This window comes from Aureobasidium melanogenum, assembly GCF_000721775.1.
Source record: "Aureobasidium melanogenum CBS 110374 unplaced genomic scaffold scaffold_6, whole genome shotgun sequence".
Classification (NCBI taxonomy): Eukaryota; Fungi; Ascomycota; class Dothideomycetes; order Dothideales; family Saccotheciaceae; genus Aureobasidium; species Aureobasidium melanogenum.
In genome coordinates, this window is record NW_024470058.1 from 167,455 (window position 1) to 179,296 (window position 11,842).

At 51.1% G+C, this 11,842-nt stretch overlaps 6 protein-coding genes across 6 annotated transcripts; 3 read left to right on the plus strand and 3 right to left on the minus strand.

Annotated features, from left to right (window-relative positions):
- Positions 1 to 462: 462 nt before the first annotated feature.
- M437DRAFT_64664 (uncharacterized protein) lies at positions 463 to 2,473 on the plus strand (the record flags this gene model as incomplete). Its single annotated transcript, XM_041024458.1, has 2 exons — positions 463 to 1,572; positions 1,631 to 2,473. 2 exons carry the CDS (start codon positions 463 to 465, stop codon positions 2,471 to 2,473), a joined length of 1,953 nt encoding a protein of 650 aa, XP_040881135.1.
- Positions 2,474 to 3,375: 902 nt separating this feature from the next.
- M437DRAFT_45223 (uncharacterized protein) lies at positions 3,376 to 4,002 on the plus strand (the record flags this gene model as incomplete). The annotated part of the gene is made up of 2 exons (XM_041021047.1): positions 3,376 to 3,664; positions 3,785 to 4,002. 2 exons carry the CDS (start codon positions 3,376 to 3,378, stop codon positions 4,000 to 4,002), a joined length of 507 nt encoding a protein of 168 aa, XP_040881136.1.
- Positions 4,003 to 4,178: 176 nt separating this feature from the next.
- On the minus strand, positions 4,179 to 4,887 carry M437DRAFT_73960 (snare-like protein; the record flags this gene model as incomplete). The annotated part of the gene is made up of 3 exons (XM_041026144.1): positions 4,179 to 4,214; positions 4,274 to 4,810; positions 4,867 to 4,887. The coding sequence occupies 3 exons, from the start codon at positions 4,885 to 4,887 to the stop codon at positions 4,179 to 4,181; spliced, it is 594 nt and encodes a 197-aa protein (XP_040881137.1).
- Positions 4,888 to 5,172: 285 nt separating this feature from the next.
- M437DRAFT_44769 (suppressor protein of bem1/bed5 double mutants) lies at positions 5,173 to 6,755 on the minus strand (the record flags this gene model as incomplete). Its single annotated transcript, XM_041020966.1, has 6 exons — positions 5,173 to 5,394; positions 5,450 to 5,900; positions 5,954 to 6,286; positions 6,342 to 6,507; positions 6,561 to 6,587; positions 6,647 to 6,755. The coding sequence occupies 6 exons, from the start codon at positions 6,753 to 6,755 to the stop codon at positions 5,173 to 5,175; spliced, it is 1,308 nt and encodes a 435-aa protein (XP_040881138.1).
- Positions 6,756 to 7,142: 387 nt separating this feature from the next.
- On the plus strand, positions 7,143 to 7,744 carry M437DRAFT_45003 (prefoldin subunit 6; the record flags this gene model as incomplete). The annotated part of the gene is made up of 5 exons (XM_041021005.1): positions 7,143 to 7,209; positions 7,272 to 7,342; positions 7,399 to 7,523; positions 7,575 to 7,635; positions 7,691 to 7,744. The coding sequence occupies 5 exons, from the start codon at positions 7,143 to 7,145 to the stop codon at positions 7,742 to 7,744; spliced, it is 378 nt and encodes a 125-aa protein (XP_040881139.1).
- A 513-nt stretch (positions 7,745 to 8,257) lies between these two features.
- On the minus strand, positions 8,258 to 11,736 carry M437DRAFT_73963 (ARM repeat-containing protein; the record flags this gene model as incomplete). Its single annotated transcript, XM_041026145.1, has 4 exons — positions 8,258 to 8,465; positions 8,518 to 11,009; positions 11,073 to 11,501; positions 11,554 to 11,736. 4 exons carry the CDS (start codon positions 11,734 to 11,736, stop codon positions 8,258 to 8,260), a joined length of 3,312 nt encoding a protein of 1,103 aa, XP_040881140.1.
- Between the last annotated feature and the right edge of the window lie 106 nt (positions 11,737 to 11,842).

The following is an 11,842-nucleotide window of genomic DNA, read 5'->3' on the forward strand; positions in this document are numbered from 1 at the left end:
TGACGGCGTAGACCAGGTCGTCCATGTGGACGTGCTAATGTGCGCCCCGTGCAAGTCGCCATACACGAGTAAGCACAGATGGGGCAAGCCATAAATTTGACGCAGGTACCAATGCACTTTGATACCGCGTGGGTCTGAGTAGGATGGTTGCCGATGGCGAACAGCGGTAAGCGTAGGTGCTTCTGTCGTGGGCCTGCTTCTTCTTCTTCTCGTCCTCTCTAGAAACAATCGTGAGACGCTTCAGACGTCGTCCTTTTCCTCAGACTTCCCGCTCGCTTTCGCTCAAGAAAAGCAACCTGCTATCTTATCAGTCCACTACTTCACCTTCCTTACTCTATCTCTTCCTGGTCTTTCCTTGGCGGTTATTGAAGCAATACTTTCTGGCAGGTCCATTCTCGGAAACCCTGGTGGTCCTTTCTTTTCAACTGGAGTTCTTTTGCCGCAGTTCGCGTATCACGAAACATGGGCTTTCTAGAGAGATCGAGGTCCTTACGACGTAAAGAGACACCTTTTATGCGCAAGAAGAATGATGAAGCGTCCACCGCACAGCAAACAGAGAGCGTTGATGTTGAGCAGCGCAATCTCAAGAGTGCTCATGGTCAGAAAGACCCGACATGGAAAGGAACACAGACCCCACCTTCGGATCTACCAAGGCCCTGCACTGCAAGTAAAGTGCCCGTCCAGGAGGTACAGCCGGAAATGCAGATGCCTAATTCAGCGAGAAATTTCGCAGAGTCACTCGCTTTCAAACTACCCAACAAGCCATCAAGAAGAATGTCTATGACTCCATCACCACGAACGACGACAACTAAGCTGACTCTTCATGCCAACCATTCCACCCCTGGTGTTGCATTTGAAAACTCACGAAGCCCTAAGCGGTCTATGACAACCCCCATTGAACCACTTCCCACTTTGACCAAGAAAGAGGAGAAACCTCTTGAAGCAGTTGCCCCGTCTAAGGTTGAGGTACCTTCAGCTGCTCCGCGCAAGGAGCCCCATCTGCGCAAATCTAAATCTGGTACATGGAGGTCATTCTTTTCCAGGAAACAATCAAAGCCACCGCTTCCAGACTTCAATCCAGCGGATATCGCGCCTCCACCAGCACTTCCAAAAGCGTCTGCTAAGAACTCTGTGCCAGCAATTCCAGCCAAGGATGGCAAGAAGCTCGATCGCAACTCGATCTCTGTAGACAAGACGAGGGCCGTGCAAAACCAAACCAGCACTCGAGCACAAGTCACAAAGAGCATTGGAGACACACCCGCACTATCCCAATTGAAGGCAGCCAACCTCCTGTCTCTGGAGCCTCCAGCTCGATCAAGTGCACGAAGTCCCAGTGGAGAATCAGCTGTATCGCAATACTTCGATGCTGCATCACAACACAGCGGGCCCTCATTACCAGTGACCCCTCTTGAAGGACCTAGTCAACGCAGACTCAATGTCAACATTCCTGCTGTCGAGATGGAGCGCTACAGCGTCATGTTCGAGAAGCTGCTCAAGCCTCAGAGTTCAATCATGGATCGACGACAAACGATGGTGAAACAGCTGAATCTCTCAGATCAGCCTTCAGGCAGGGTAAGCAGCTGAAGACTTGTGATACGCGCAAAGATATGAATGCTAACAATATGTGCAGCTTGCTCCTGAATCTCCTGCCTTGCAGCGCCGTGCTACCTCACCTAACCTCAGTTTGCGTACCCCTATGGCTACTGAGATGAATGGTGACAGCTCTCAAGTTGCCACTCCTGTACCTATTCACCGTGTATCAAACACACCACGTCTGTTGCGTTCGCAGACCGCACCACCCGGAGCAATTCAAACCTCGGGCCATGGTTGTGAACAAAGAAGCCAGGCACCTAGCACCACCAACAACTCCTCGGCATGCTCCACAAGTTCACACATGTGGAGCGATGCATCACGACCGCAAACTCCATCTTCTGATGCAGAATCTTTCGTTAGTTTTGATGTCAATGATGTTGATGACGACGACGATGAAGACAGTGGTGACGAAGACGACGAGCACGATGACACTGGTGTGTATATCCACGATGCCGTGGCCATGCAAGCGACGCCTCTGTTCAAAGATCCTCACTGGAGAAATGACACACCCGTCATGTCCTGCGCACCACCAATTCCACCTAAAGCACTAGGTCGCCAAAGTCCTCCTTCTTTCGAGCTGGAAAAGCAGGCGGCCACGATCAATCGCCCACACCCACCGCGCACAAGTTCCCTTGACGATAACGTGGCGAAACGCAAGACTCAGATTGGTCCGCAAATTGGTATTGCAAGAAAGATCTCTGTGGTGCGTAGAGCTGCTCCCAACAGCAGACTCAGTGTGCCTTCGCCTCCACAGGCAAAGTCTCCTGCTGCTCTTGATCCGACTAGTCCTATGCCAGTGTTCAGCAAGCAGCCGCTACGTCCAAAGCTTGTAGACGTGCGCAACCGCAAGAGTACTCTGGTCGTGCTCGACGAGGCCTAGATGGCACCTGTCACCGCTAGACCGCGGTTCTTGCTACAAGTTTGAAAACATTCTGTCCGCTCGACTCCTTCGCTTTTTGTCGAGTCTTTTTTGTTTCCTGCATCATCTATCAACCTTATAATGGCAGTGCCTTTTGTTTTTCTTTTCTTCCTTTTGTTGTTTTGGTATTTGAACCAGATTTTTTGGACTCGTTACATGAGTCAGCACCAGTTGTCTTGAGGACAGTGGGCAATTTTCGATTCTTATACCCTTCGTTTGTTTCACTTCCTATCGTTAACATTCTTCATTACTTTTGCAAAGATCGAGTTAGTCTCTATATGACACCATCAGAGATACATATGTAGAGACCATCTATCTAACCCAGCTCATATCCTTCCAGTGTACGAAAGTATGAAAAGCGTATGCTGTAAAAATGCAAGATACTAGTGAGAAACAGAGCGGTGTCCTCTGAGAGCGGTGTCCCCTGAGTGCCCCTGAGAGGGGTATTCCCTGATGAGAAGCGACTAATCATAGACTCTCCGTGGACATGCCTGTGTTTTCAGAGACTACTGTGCCTTTTTATGGTGTATACTCTGCTCTTAGCTGTACTTGGAGGACGATGGTTTGAACTAGGAGTTATAGACTCTAACACACGGAGAGAATACATGTGCCAATTCCCTCTAGAAGGCTGTTTGAAGAAATGTCTGTTCAATGTGCTTTCCATCAGTATCGCAGAATATTGAAATTTCGAGAGTCATAGAGCGATAACAAGAGAAGCACAAGAGTCGCAGCAGCACTTCCACGTCCTCGCGCCTCCACAGACCCGGACCCAACGCCAACCGCAATGCTTCCCATTTCACCTTTGGCAAGTACAAACCCCCAACCACCAATTATTTCACCTCAAGAAAAAAACCAAGTCAACAATGGCATCCTCAACACTAAACCACGTCATCGACCACACCACCCTACCACGCCTTCAAAGTCTAGTAAAAAAGCTATGCGACGCGTCTCCCTCAGCACGAGCTCTAGTCGAGCAAGAGCTTCTAGACTCCTCCTCCACAAATATCATCGATCTTACAGTCGACTATGAAGCACCAACAACTCAAACAGACACTGCAAGTGTCAAGAGACAACGCTATGTCATGTGCAAACACTGCAAGGAGGAATTCGACGTCACTGATAATGGAGAAGAAGATTGTCAATACCATGATGGTGAGTTGAATTCTACTCTTTTCATCATTCTTTTTCCCCTACAGACAAAAAAAAAACCCCCCCAAGAAGTTCATCAGAATCCATAACACCTTGACTAATTTGACCATCAAATCAAAACAGAAAACCTAGAAATTTATTGGGAAGGCGATTTCTGGGCCGATCACGACGAAGATTGTCATGGCACGATTGATCTTGATCTTGCCGAAGAGTTTCCTGAAGGCTTTGTATGGACGTGCTGCATGGAAAATGGTGAACATGAAGGGTGTAAGATTGGTCCACATGAGGTCGATGAGAGGTATAAACCAGAAGAAGTCAAGAGGAAGAGGATATGGGAATGAGCTTGTGTTTGTGGTAATCGAAGTAGAAACGTTGTGTACTGCGAGCTCGTTGGTCGATAGTCTATCGATTGCGAACTGCGTGTAGCACTGGAGCAAGAGGCGGTTGGAGCACAGTGGGACATGTCTGGTCAGAGATGCGAGAAAAGAGAAAAAACACATGGGTATCATTAGGTAAGCTACATGACAATGCAGCACGAGTTCTGTTTCTTGGCCTGTAGAACAAATTGTCAGTATCATTTCCTCGGTTGCTAGTGTTCTGCATCAAACATACCTGAGTATAGAACATCTTGCTCTGAGCACTAAGACCATCACTCTTGGCAACCAGATTATCAATCTTCTCTCCACGCTCCAAAACACTCTCAATAGTCTTGTGCAGCACAATCTTGGTCTCGTCCAACTCCTTCTGGATCTTCATGATGCTATCGGCAGCATGCGGGTCCTGGTACTTGACGATATACTCCTTGAGGGGAGGGAACGGCAACTCTGCATTCGAGTTTGCAAATGCCGAGCGGGGGTAGCGAGACAAGAACTCATCCATGATCTTGGAGAGCAGTTGGTGGGCGACCAGGGCAGGGTATTCTTGGTCGGAGATGATGATGCCGGCGACGCCTTCGCTGCGGCCGTAGGCGTGGAAGGTGTAGGATTGTTCTTCAATGTCCTGGCGTTGACCCGGCTTGGTGCGTTCGGCGACGGTCTTTGTGAAGAGTGACATGAACTCGCCGACACTGGAGCGGGTGAAGCGGGAGTAGCTGCTCAGGTCGCGTTCGGCGCACAGCTCGACGGCCGGCTTGTCTTCATTCTTGAGGATCTGTGGATGGGGTTAGTGTCGTAGAGGCAGTATAGACGACAAGGCGTTCAGCTTACGCCAATATAGAGAATCTTCATGTCGGCGGCGTGTATAGGGACAACGTTGGACGCTGCCTACGAGTAGGGGCGTGTGATGTATGTCCAAAAGGGTCCTGCCAAGCCGCCCGTCATCTCCCCCGGATCAGTCACCAGCATGTCATCATCATCAAAACACAGTCACTTTTGAGACCTACGGTACTTAACATACACTCACTTGCAAACGAAATATATCAATGTGAACGGGTATAATGACATTTGTCCATCGGACCTTCCCTGTGCTACCAACTCTAGATGTCGTGTTGCCAATCGTCAAGCCTCTACAGTCTAAGCTCCCTCACTACCAAACTCTGCAGTCCACTCAGCATTGTGCTTGAGATCTTCTTGACTGACAGTGGGTCTTGAAGCCTTGATTGCCTTGACGAAATCCTTGACCATAAGCGGCGGCTCCAGAAGCTGATCTGTTTCAACGTCCATCCAAGTCATCTCCATTGCCCCCTGGTCGCCCGGTGAGCATGGCGTGAGCTTCTCTTGACCATCGACCATAACCTATAACACGGAATTAGTATGTGAATACTGTAATCTTCTGATGACGGTAACGAACCTTCTTGTAGTGCGTTGCAGTCTGAATCTTCCGCACGGGCTGCATCAACGCATCCTGTACTGCAATGGTGATATCACTTCCAGAGTAGCCTTCGCTGAGCTGTGCCAGAGTTCTGTAGTCCTCTGCCTTCATCTCGCACGGTGTTGATCCAACCGCGAGCTCGAACATTCGTGTTCTTGCCGGTAGATCAGGCAAACTGATATGCACTCTGCGCTGGAAACGTCTGCGAATGGCAGAATCGAGCTGCCATGGGATGTTGGTTGCGCCGAGGATGAGGACACCCTTTGAATCACGTCCCACACCATCCATCTGCACCAGAAGTTCGGTCTTGATACGTCTTGACGCTTCCGACTCGCCTTCGCCTCTGGGACCACAAAGGGCGTCGATCTCATCGATGAAGATGATTGAAGGCTTGTTCTCTCGTGCCATGCCGAACAACTGCTTTACGAGACTGTTTACAGTTCAGTCAGTAGGCGCATGCTTATTGCAAGACGAAGGACATACCGTTCACTCTCACCCATCCACTTACTGACCAAGTCACTACTGCTGACACTGAAGAAAGTGCTGTTGGCCTCGGTGGCAACGGCTTTGGCGAGGTATGATTTACCAGTTCCAGGAGGACCGTAGAGCAGGATACCCTTCCAGGGCTGGCGCTTGCCGGTGAACAGATGGGGGAACTTGATGGGAAGGATGACAGCCTCTTTCAATGCTTCCTTTGCTTGCTCAAGACCAGCCACGTCCTCCCATTTGATGTTGGGCTTGTCAGTCAGGATAGCACCAGCAAGGGCACCTCGTAGCTTCTTAGAGTCGGGGTCTTGGTCGTCTCCATCATCGTCTCTGGAGGCGTGTGATTAGCGTGTGTAGACAAGTGTGGGACTCGAGAAGTACACACTTTCCCTTGCCTGCGCCGTTTGAGGTCTTCCCATTGGAACCTACAGCAGCAGGTTTTTTCCGATTCGTATCTTGTTCGGCCAAGTGATTCTTGAGTTTCTCAGCTCTTTCCATGTATTCGGCGGCCTTTGCGCGGATCATTTCCTTGGACTTTGCGTTCTTCTCCCCTATGGCTGGTGTGAGTGAAGTGCGATAATAGAAGCGGGCAATTAGAGCATACATTTCAAGGCGAGCATGAACAGTTCGACTAAAGCAGAGTTAGTGTCGGCAAGGTCAAGCGGGTGTTATGGTTGGTGTAGCACATACGGGCTTGATAGTAGAGTTGGTAGGCCTTCTCGTACTCGCCGGCCGTGTCCTGCTCAATGGCCTTCTTGACCACATCGATGGCACGGCCCAAGAAGTCGGTGTTGCTCATTTCGGACCTGCTACGAGAGAGTGGTGCAGTGGTGCAAGAAAGGTAGAGTGACGTGTGGCACCGAGTGTGCTCAGGTTGCGCTAGCCGAGTGCGAAGGTGTTTGCGTGAGTCGCGGAGGACGTCCCAATGGGTTGGCGGGTGTGACGATGAAGTAGGCGGACGATGGGATTATGGCAGGATCGTCGTCAGTAGATAGTGTATGCAACAGAGTCGAAGACAAGCAAGAGAGATGGATGGATCGCCGTTCCCCGCCGTCGTGTGGCTTCCCCACATCAACCAACGCGCCGTTTCCAACACCAATCTTGCACGCCGACCGCTGTCCAGAAAAGGCCCTTCCACGCCCAAGGACCATACAGGTGCATCACCAAAACTTCACAACCCTTCACAATGGCTTCTCCTGAACAACAAAAGCAATTGCAGGCTCTCTCAGACGAGTACACTTCTCTGCAAAACGGTATATCCATCAGAATCACTGCAGCCCTTAATCTCAATATCTTGCTGATTTGAACATATCAGAACTGCAAACCACTGTTGCAGCCAGACAAAAGCTCGAATCTCAACAACAGGAGAACAAGGGCGTCAAAAGTGTTTGTGATATCAACATATCTTCTGACTCAATTTTCAACTGACTTGTCTTGACCAGGAATTCGCTAACCTCGACGACGATGCCAATATCTACAAGCTTGTTGGCCCTATCCTACTCAAGCAAGATGTATCCGAGGCAAAGAGCACAGTCGATGGCCGTCTAGAGTTTATTGACAAGGAAATGTGTGTTTTCTCATGTTTTTCGTCTGCAGGCTCACACTGATCAATCAATAGCAATCGCATCGAGAAGCAAATCTCTGACATCCAAGCGAAGAGCGAAGAGAAGAAAATGGCTGTAAGTTCTCACCAAATTCTTGCAAGAGTGTCTATCTAGATTCTGACGTTTCCAGGTCTTCCAACTACAGACCGAGATTCAACAGAGCGGCCAACCAGCTGCAGCATGAGAGTAGTGCATGCTTGCGCCCATCAACAGTGGTTGCGAAAGTACTTCCCAGGACTCCCAGGACACCGAGGTCCAGAAGCCCACATCTCTGAGCGGTCGCTGGCATTCAGTGCGCGACTCGTGAGCGTTTCCTGACCGTGACATACAGCACGAGTACCCAAGGCAATCACTAAATTGACCTTGACAGTGCGTCGCCAGATTACGGCCTGCACGTATGATGTAGCGAAAATCACAATCAGGAGATCCTGGGTGTAAATGAAGAAAGCCAAGTCAAAATAGCCTTATGAAGTATATGTGTATTGTGTGCCAATAGTTTTGGAAATTGGTTGAGGACATCATTTGTTATTACGTCTCTCTGACTCTCGCTTTTTGTCTTCCTCGCCGGTTTTCCCCCTCACTAACAAGAAATCGGAGCCAACATGCTCCTGACGTGTACGTGATTGTCGTTGTCACGTCTGACCACACCCAAAGCCCAGCCTCATCCTCTTTCCCGACTACTGCCAAAACTTGGCATTTAACCAAAGAAGGCGCGAACGGCGTGCTGAACCTCTGGCGACATCTCAGCCAAAAGCTGGTTGGCATCCAGCGATGCCATGGTGACCAGAGCCTTAGCAGACTGCACAACCTGTTGTGCGGTTCTGCCTTGCAAGGTCTCGGCCTCCAGAGCCAGCGCCACAAAGTGGAAACAACGAGCTGCCTGCTGGATGACAGCAGGGTTTTGCCTAGGAAATATTATTAGAGATAGGTACTAAAGTTTTTCATTGAGGAACTTACTGGTCAATGAGTTGTGCCAGGAAGGCATAGGCATAGGGAGCAGCCTCTTCATCGTTAACGACAGGCAATGTTCCTATCCAAGCCTCAACGACTTGTTGACTGTTGGCGACCTTGGTGTTGTTGAAGTGAAGAATCTTGGCGATACTGGCGCAAGCGTTCTCGGTTGCGAACACATGGTCACCGGTACGGGCATCCGGTCTTTGTGTGGCCTGGAAGAGGAGAGGCAAGCTGGCGTTGGCGAAGTCTGACCATGGGGCACCACCCTTGTGTGCTGCAACACCAGCTCCGTATGTCGCGGCTTGTCTGTTGGCAGGAACGTCGTCTTGCATGCCGTCAACCAGAGGCTGCACAATGTGGCTCTCGAATGCCCACGAATCGGGGCCGCAGAACTCCAGAACATCGTCCATTATGCACAGCGCCCATTGTCTTTGTGTTGGGTCCTGGTTTACGAGTGCTTGGTCGAGGTAGGGCATAAGCTTCTGCCAGAAGGGAAGGAAAGTAGTGCCGTGGTGCTTGAAAATGGTATGGAAAGCCTTGTTCATGTCGGAGAGCAGGGTCTGATCGTCCTCGATGGCAAAGAGTGTCTCTTCGCTAGCTTCTTCGCCGTCTTCACGTTCGTTAGCTTCCTCAAGTCTCTCGGCGACACGAGTTTGGTAGTCCTTGAGAACACCTTCGGCAGAGTTGATGAAGACTGCCATGTGGTCCGGACTTAAACAGCCGTTGCCGCAGACTTCCACTGACTCGTAGAAGCATTGGTACATCTCAGCCAAAGTCTCGATAGCCGGTTCAGTCTCAAGGACCTCGAGCACCTTAGCGATGGTCGTTGACCAGAGTTGGCGGAACTGTGGTGATTGGAGGCCGTGGGCGAGCTTGTAGCAGTTAAGAAGCTGGGGAACACACTTTGCGGCGGCCTGACGAACAGGATCGTGGAAGAAGAAGGCAAGTCCAGGAATAGCAATGTTCTCCATGATGTCAAGAACGTAGTTCTCAAAGCTTGCAGCCAAGTGCTGAGCGTAGACGACAATAAGCTCAATGGCCATGTGCTTGTCATCGAGAGTGCTAGTCTTGATACCGATGTACTTGCCCTTGAGAGGTACAAGCTCCCATCCTTCCTCCTGTTCGAGGTTGTCTTCATCATCAAGCAGCTGAATATCGGCCTTGGCCTTGGCCAGCTCCAAAAGTGGGGGCATAACCGCAGGCAAGTACGGAAGGAAGTCTGCTCCCAAGATACGGCACATACGACCCCAACAGTGCAGCAGATATGAAGCTTGAGGGTCATCAGAGTCAGTAATGCCTTGTTGGATGGTACCAAGAATCTGGACAAGCTGGAGAGCATCGTTGCCCATGCGCTCCTTGCCGACTGCGAGTGCGATGAGAGTGGCACACTCCATGGCCTTGGCTCTAAGCAGGCGGTTCTCCTTGGATTGATCGGTCTGCAAAACGTTGAAGAGAAGGGGCATCAGATCGCTGTAGTACTTGGCAAATGCGGCTTCGGCGGAGTCGGCCACAGTGGCGATGGTCGACAAAGCTTGTTCCTGCACATAGCGGGTCTTGGTGTTGCGCAAAAGGTTGAAGAGGTTGGTGAAGAGACCGTCGAGGTAGGGGGTAAGAATCTCACGCTCGGCCTCCTCGCAGAAGTTGACGAGCGCAGCAGCTGCGTGGGATGCGACACGAGGTTGGTCAGATTTCAGGGATTCCACCAGGGCAGGGAGAACAATCTGGTGGAAGTTAGTCTGCATGGTGCCCTTGAAGTCAGTGCTCATCTGGCCCAGAGCGTTGCAAGCAGCCCATCTGACGCGAGGGTGGGGGTCGCTGAGTCTGGGAAGGACAAGGTCAAGGACTTGCTGAAGTTCGCTCTCCATGAGTTCCTGGCAACCCTCCGAAATGGCCGAAATAGCCATGAGGGCAGCGTGACGGTCTCTCCAAGCACCCGACTCAATCATACGGGGCAGCCACTGGAATGTGGGAGGGAGGATGGCCTGTCCACCCAACTTGTTTGCCAGACGATCCATGGTCTGCTCACCAGCAACGTGGTTCATGTCGGCCTCATCCAAATCAAGATCCTCTGTGGTGCACCAATCCTCAGCATCGTCATCGTCAGCGCCAACATCAGTCATGAGAGACAGGCACTGAGTAACCATATCGGCAGTGTAGTTGGGATCCTTGCGGCACATCTGAGGGCTGTAGTCGGCAAAAGTGGCCATGAGCTCCAGAGCATTCTGTCTAGCCTTGTCGTCGAGGTCCTTGTCTTGAATGACGGTAATACTGAATTTGACAAGCTCGTTGAACAAAGGCTTGAACATCTTGGGAGCAGCCTCGGCGAGATCGATCATGGCAACCAGAGCCTTGGTAAGGTCATCCGAGTTGGACATGTCTTTGAGTGGAGGGAGAATGTTGAGGATATCAGAGATCAAGGGGTAGTACTTGACTTGAGACTTCTTGTTGATTGAGTGGAAGAATGATGCGAATGCGTCCATGGCGGCCAGTCGGACCTATGGGTGGGAAGATGTTAGTCAGTCTGGGGTGGGAGAGAGAGTTTATTTGTAGCAACTTACGGCGACATCGTCGTCTTTGAAGCCCTTGGTGAAAGAACTCAGGACCACTTCCTCGTGCTGCTTCTCGATGATCCCGGGTGTAGTAGCGAAGATTCTGAAGGCCGTCTCGCGCTGACCGGCGTCAGGGGATTGACTGGCCTGGAACAAAGCGCCCAGAAGGTCAGACCAAGTATCTCTGCTGCCATCGTCGTTAAAGACGTCCTCGTCGGTGTATTGTCTGGCAATCTCGGCCACAGCATCGCCGACCTTGTTGCGAAGTGAAGGTTGTGCAACTACTGAAGGAGCAGCCATGCCTTGTAGCAATAGAGTTCGGATAGCATCTCTTTGGGGCTTTTGAAGGGTGAGGAACAGCTCGCGCGATTGGCCTGAAGGGTCCTTGGAGGTACGAGATGACATGCGACGGAACAGGACGGCAGCGAATGATTGGGCCTAGGCACATCAGTTGGAAGTTGGCCAGCGGTTAGTGACAGAAGGTTCATACAGTAGGAGAGTCGGCCATCTGGATCTGCTCAACGAGGCCCATGAGCAGGACGTCGGGCTTGGCCTGGGCCCATTCTGTCGAGAGACGCTCTTCGGCCTGGCTTCTGACGTTGTTGTCGGCTGCTTGAAGGCCTTGCAGCAGCTGGCCCAGTGCGCTGTGGGTCTCTGCTGGGAGAACCGACATGGTGTTTGTTTCTGGAGGGGGTGGAGGGGTTGAGGCGCCGCTGCGAGAGCGCCGCGTCGATCGAATCGTTGGTGTATAGGCCGTGACGGGTGCAAAAAAAGTCGTT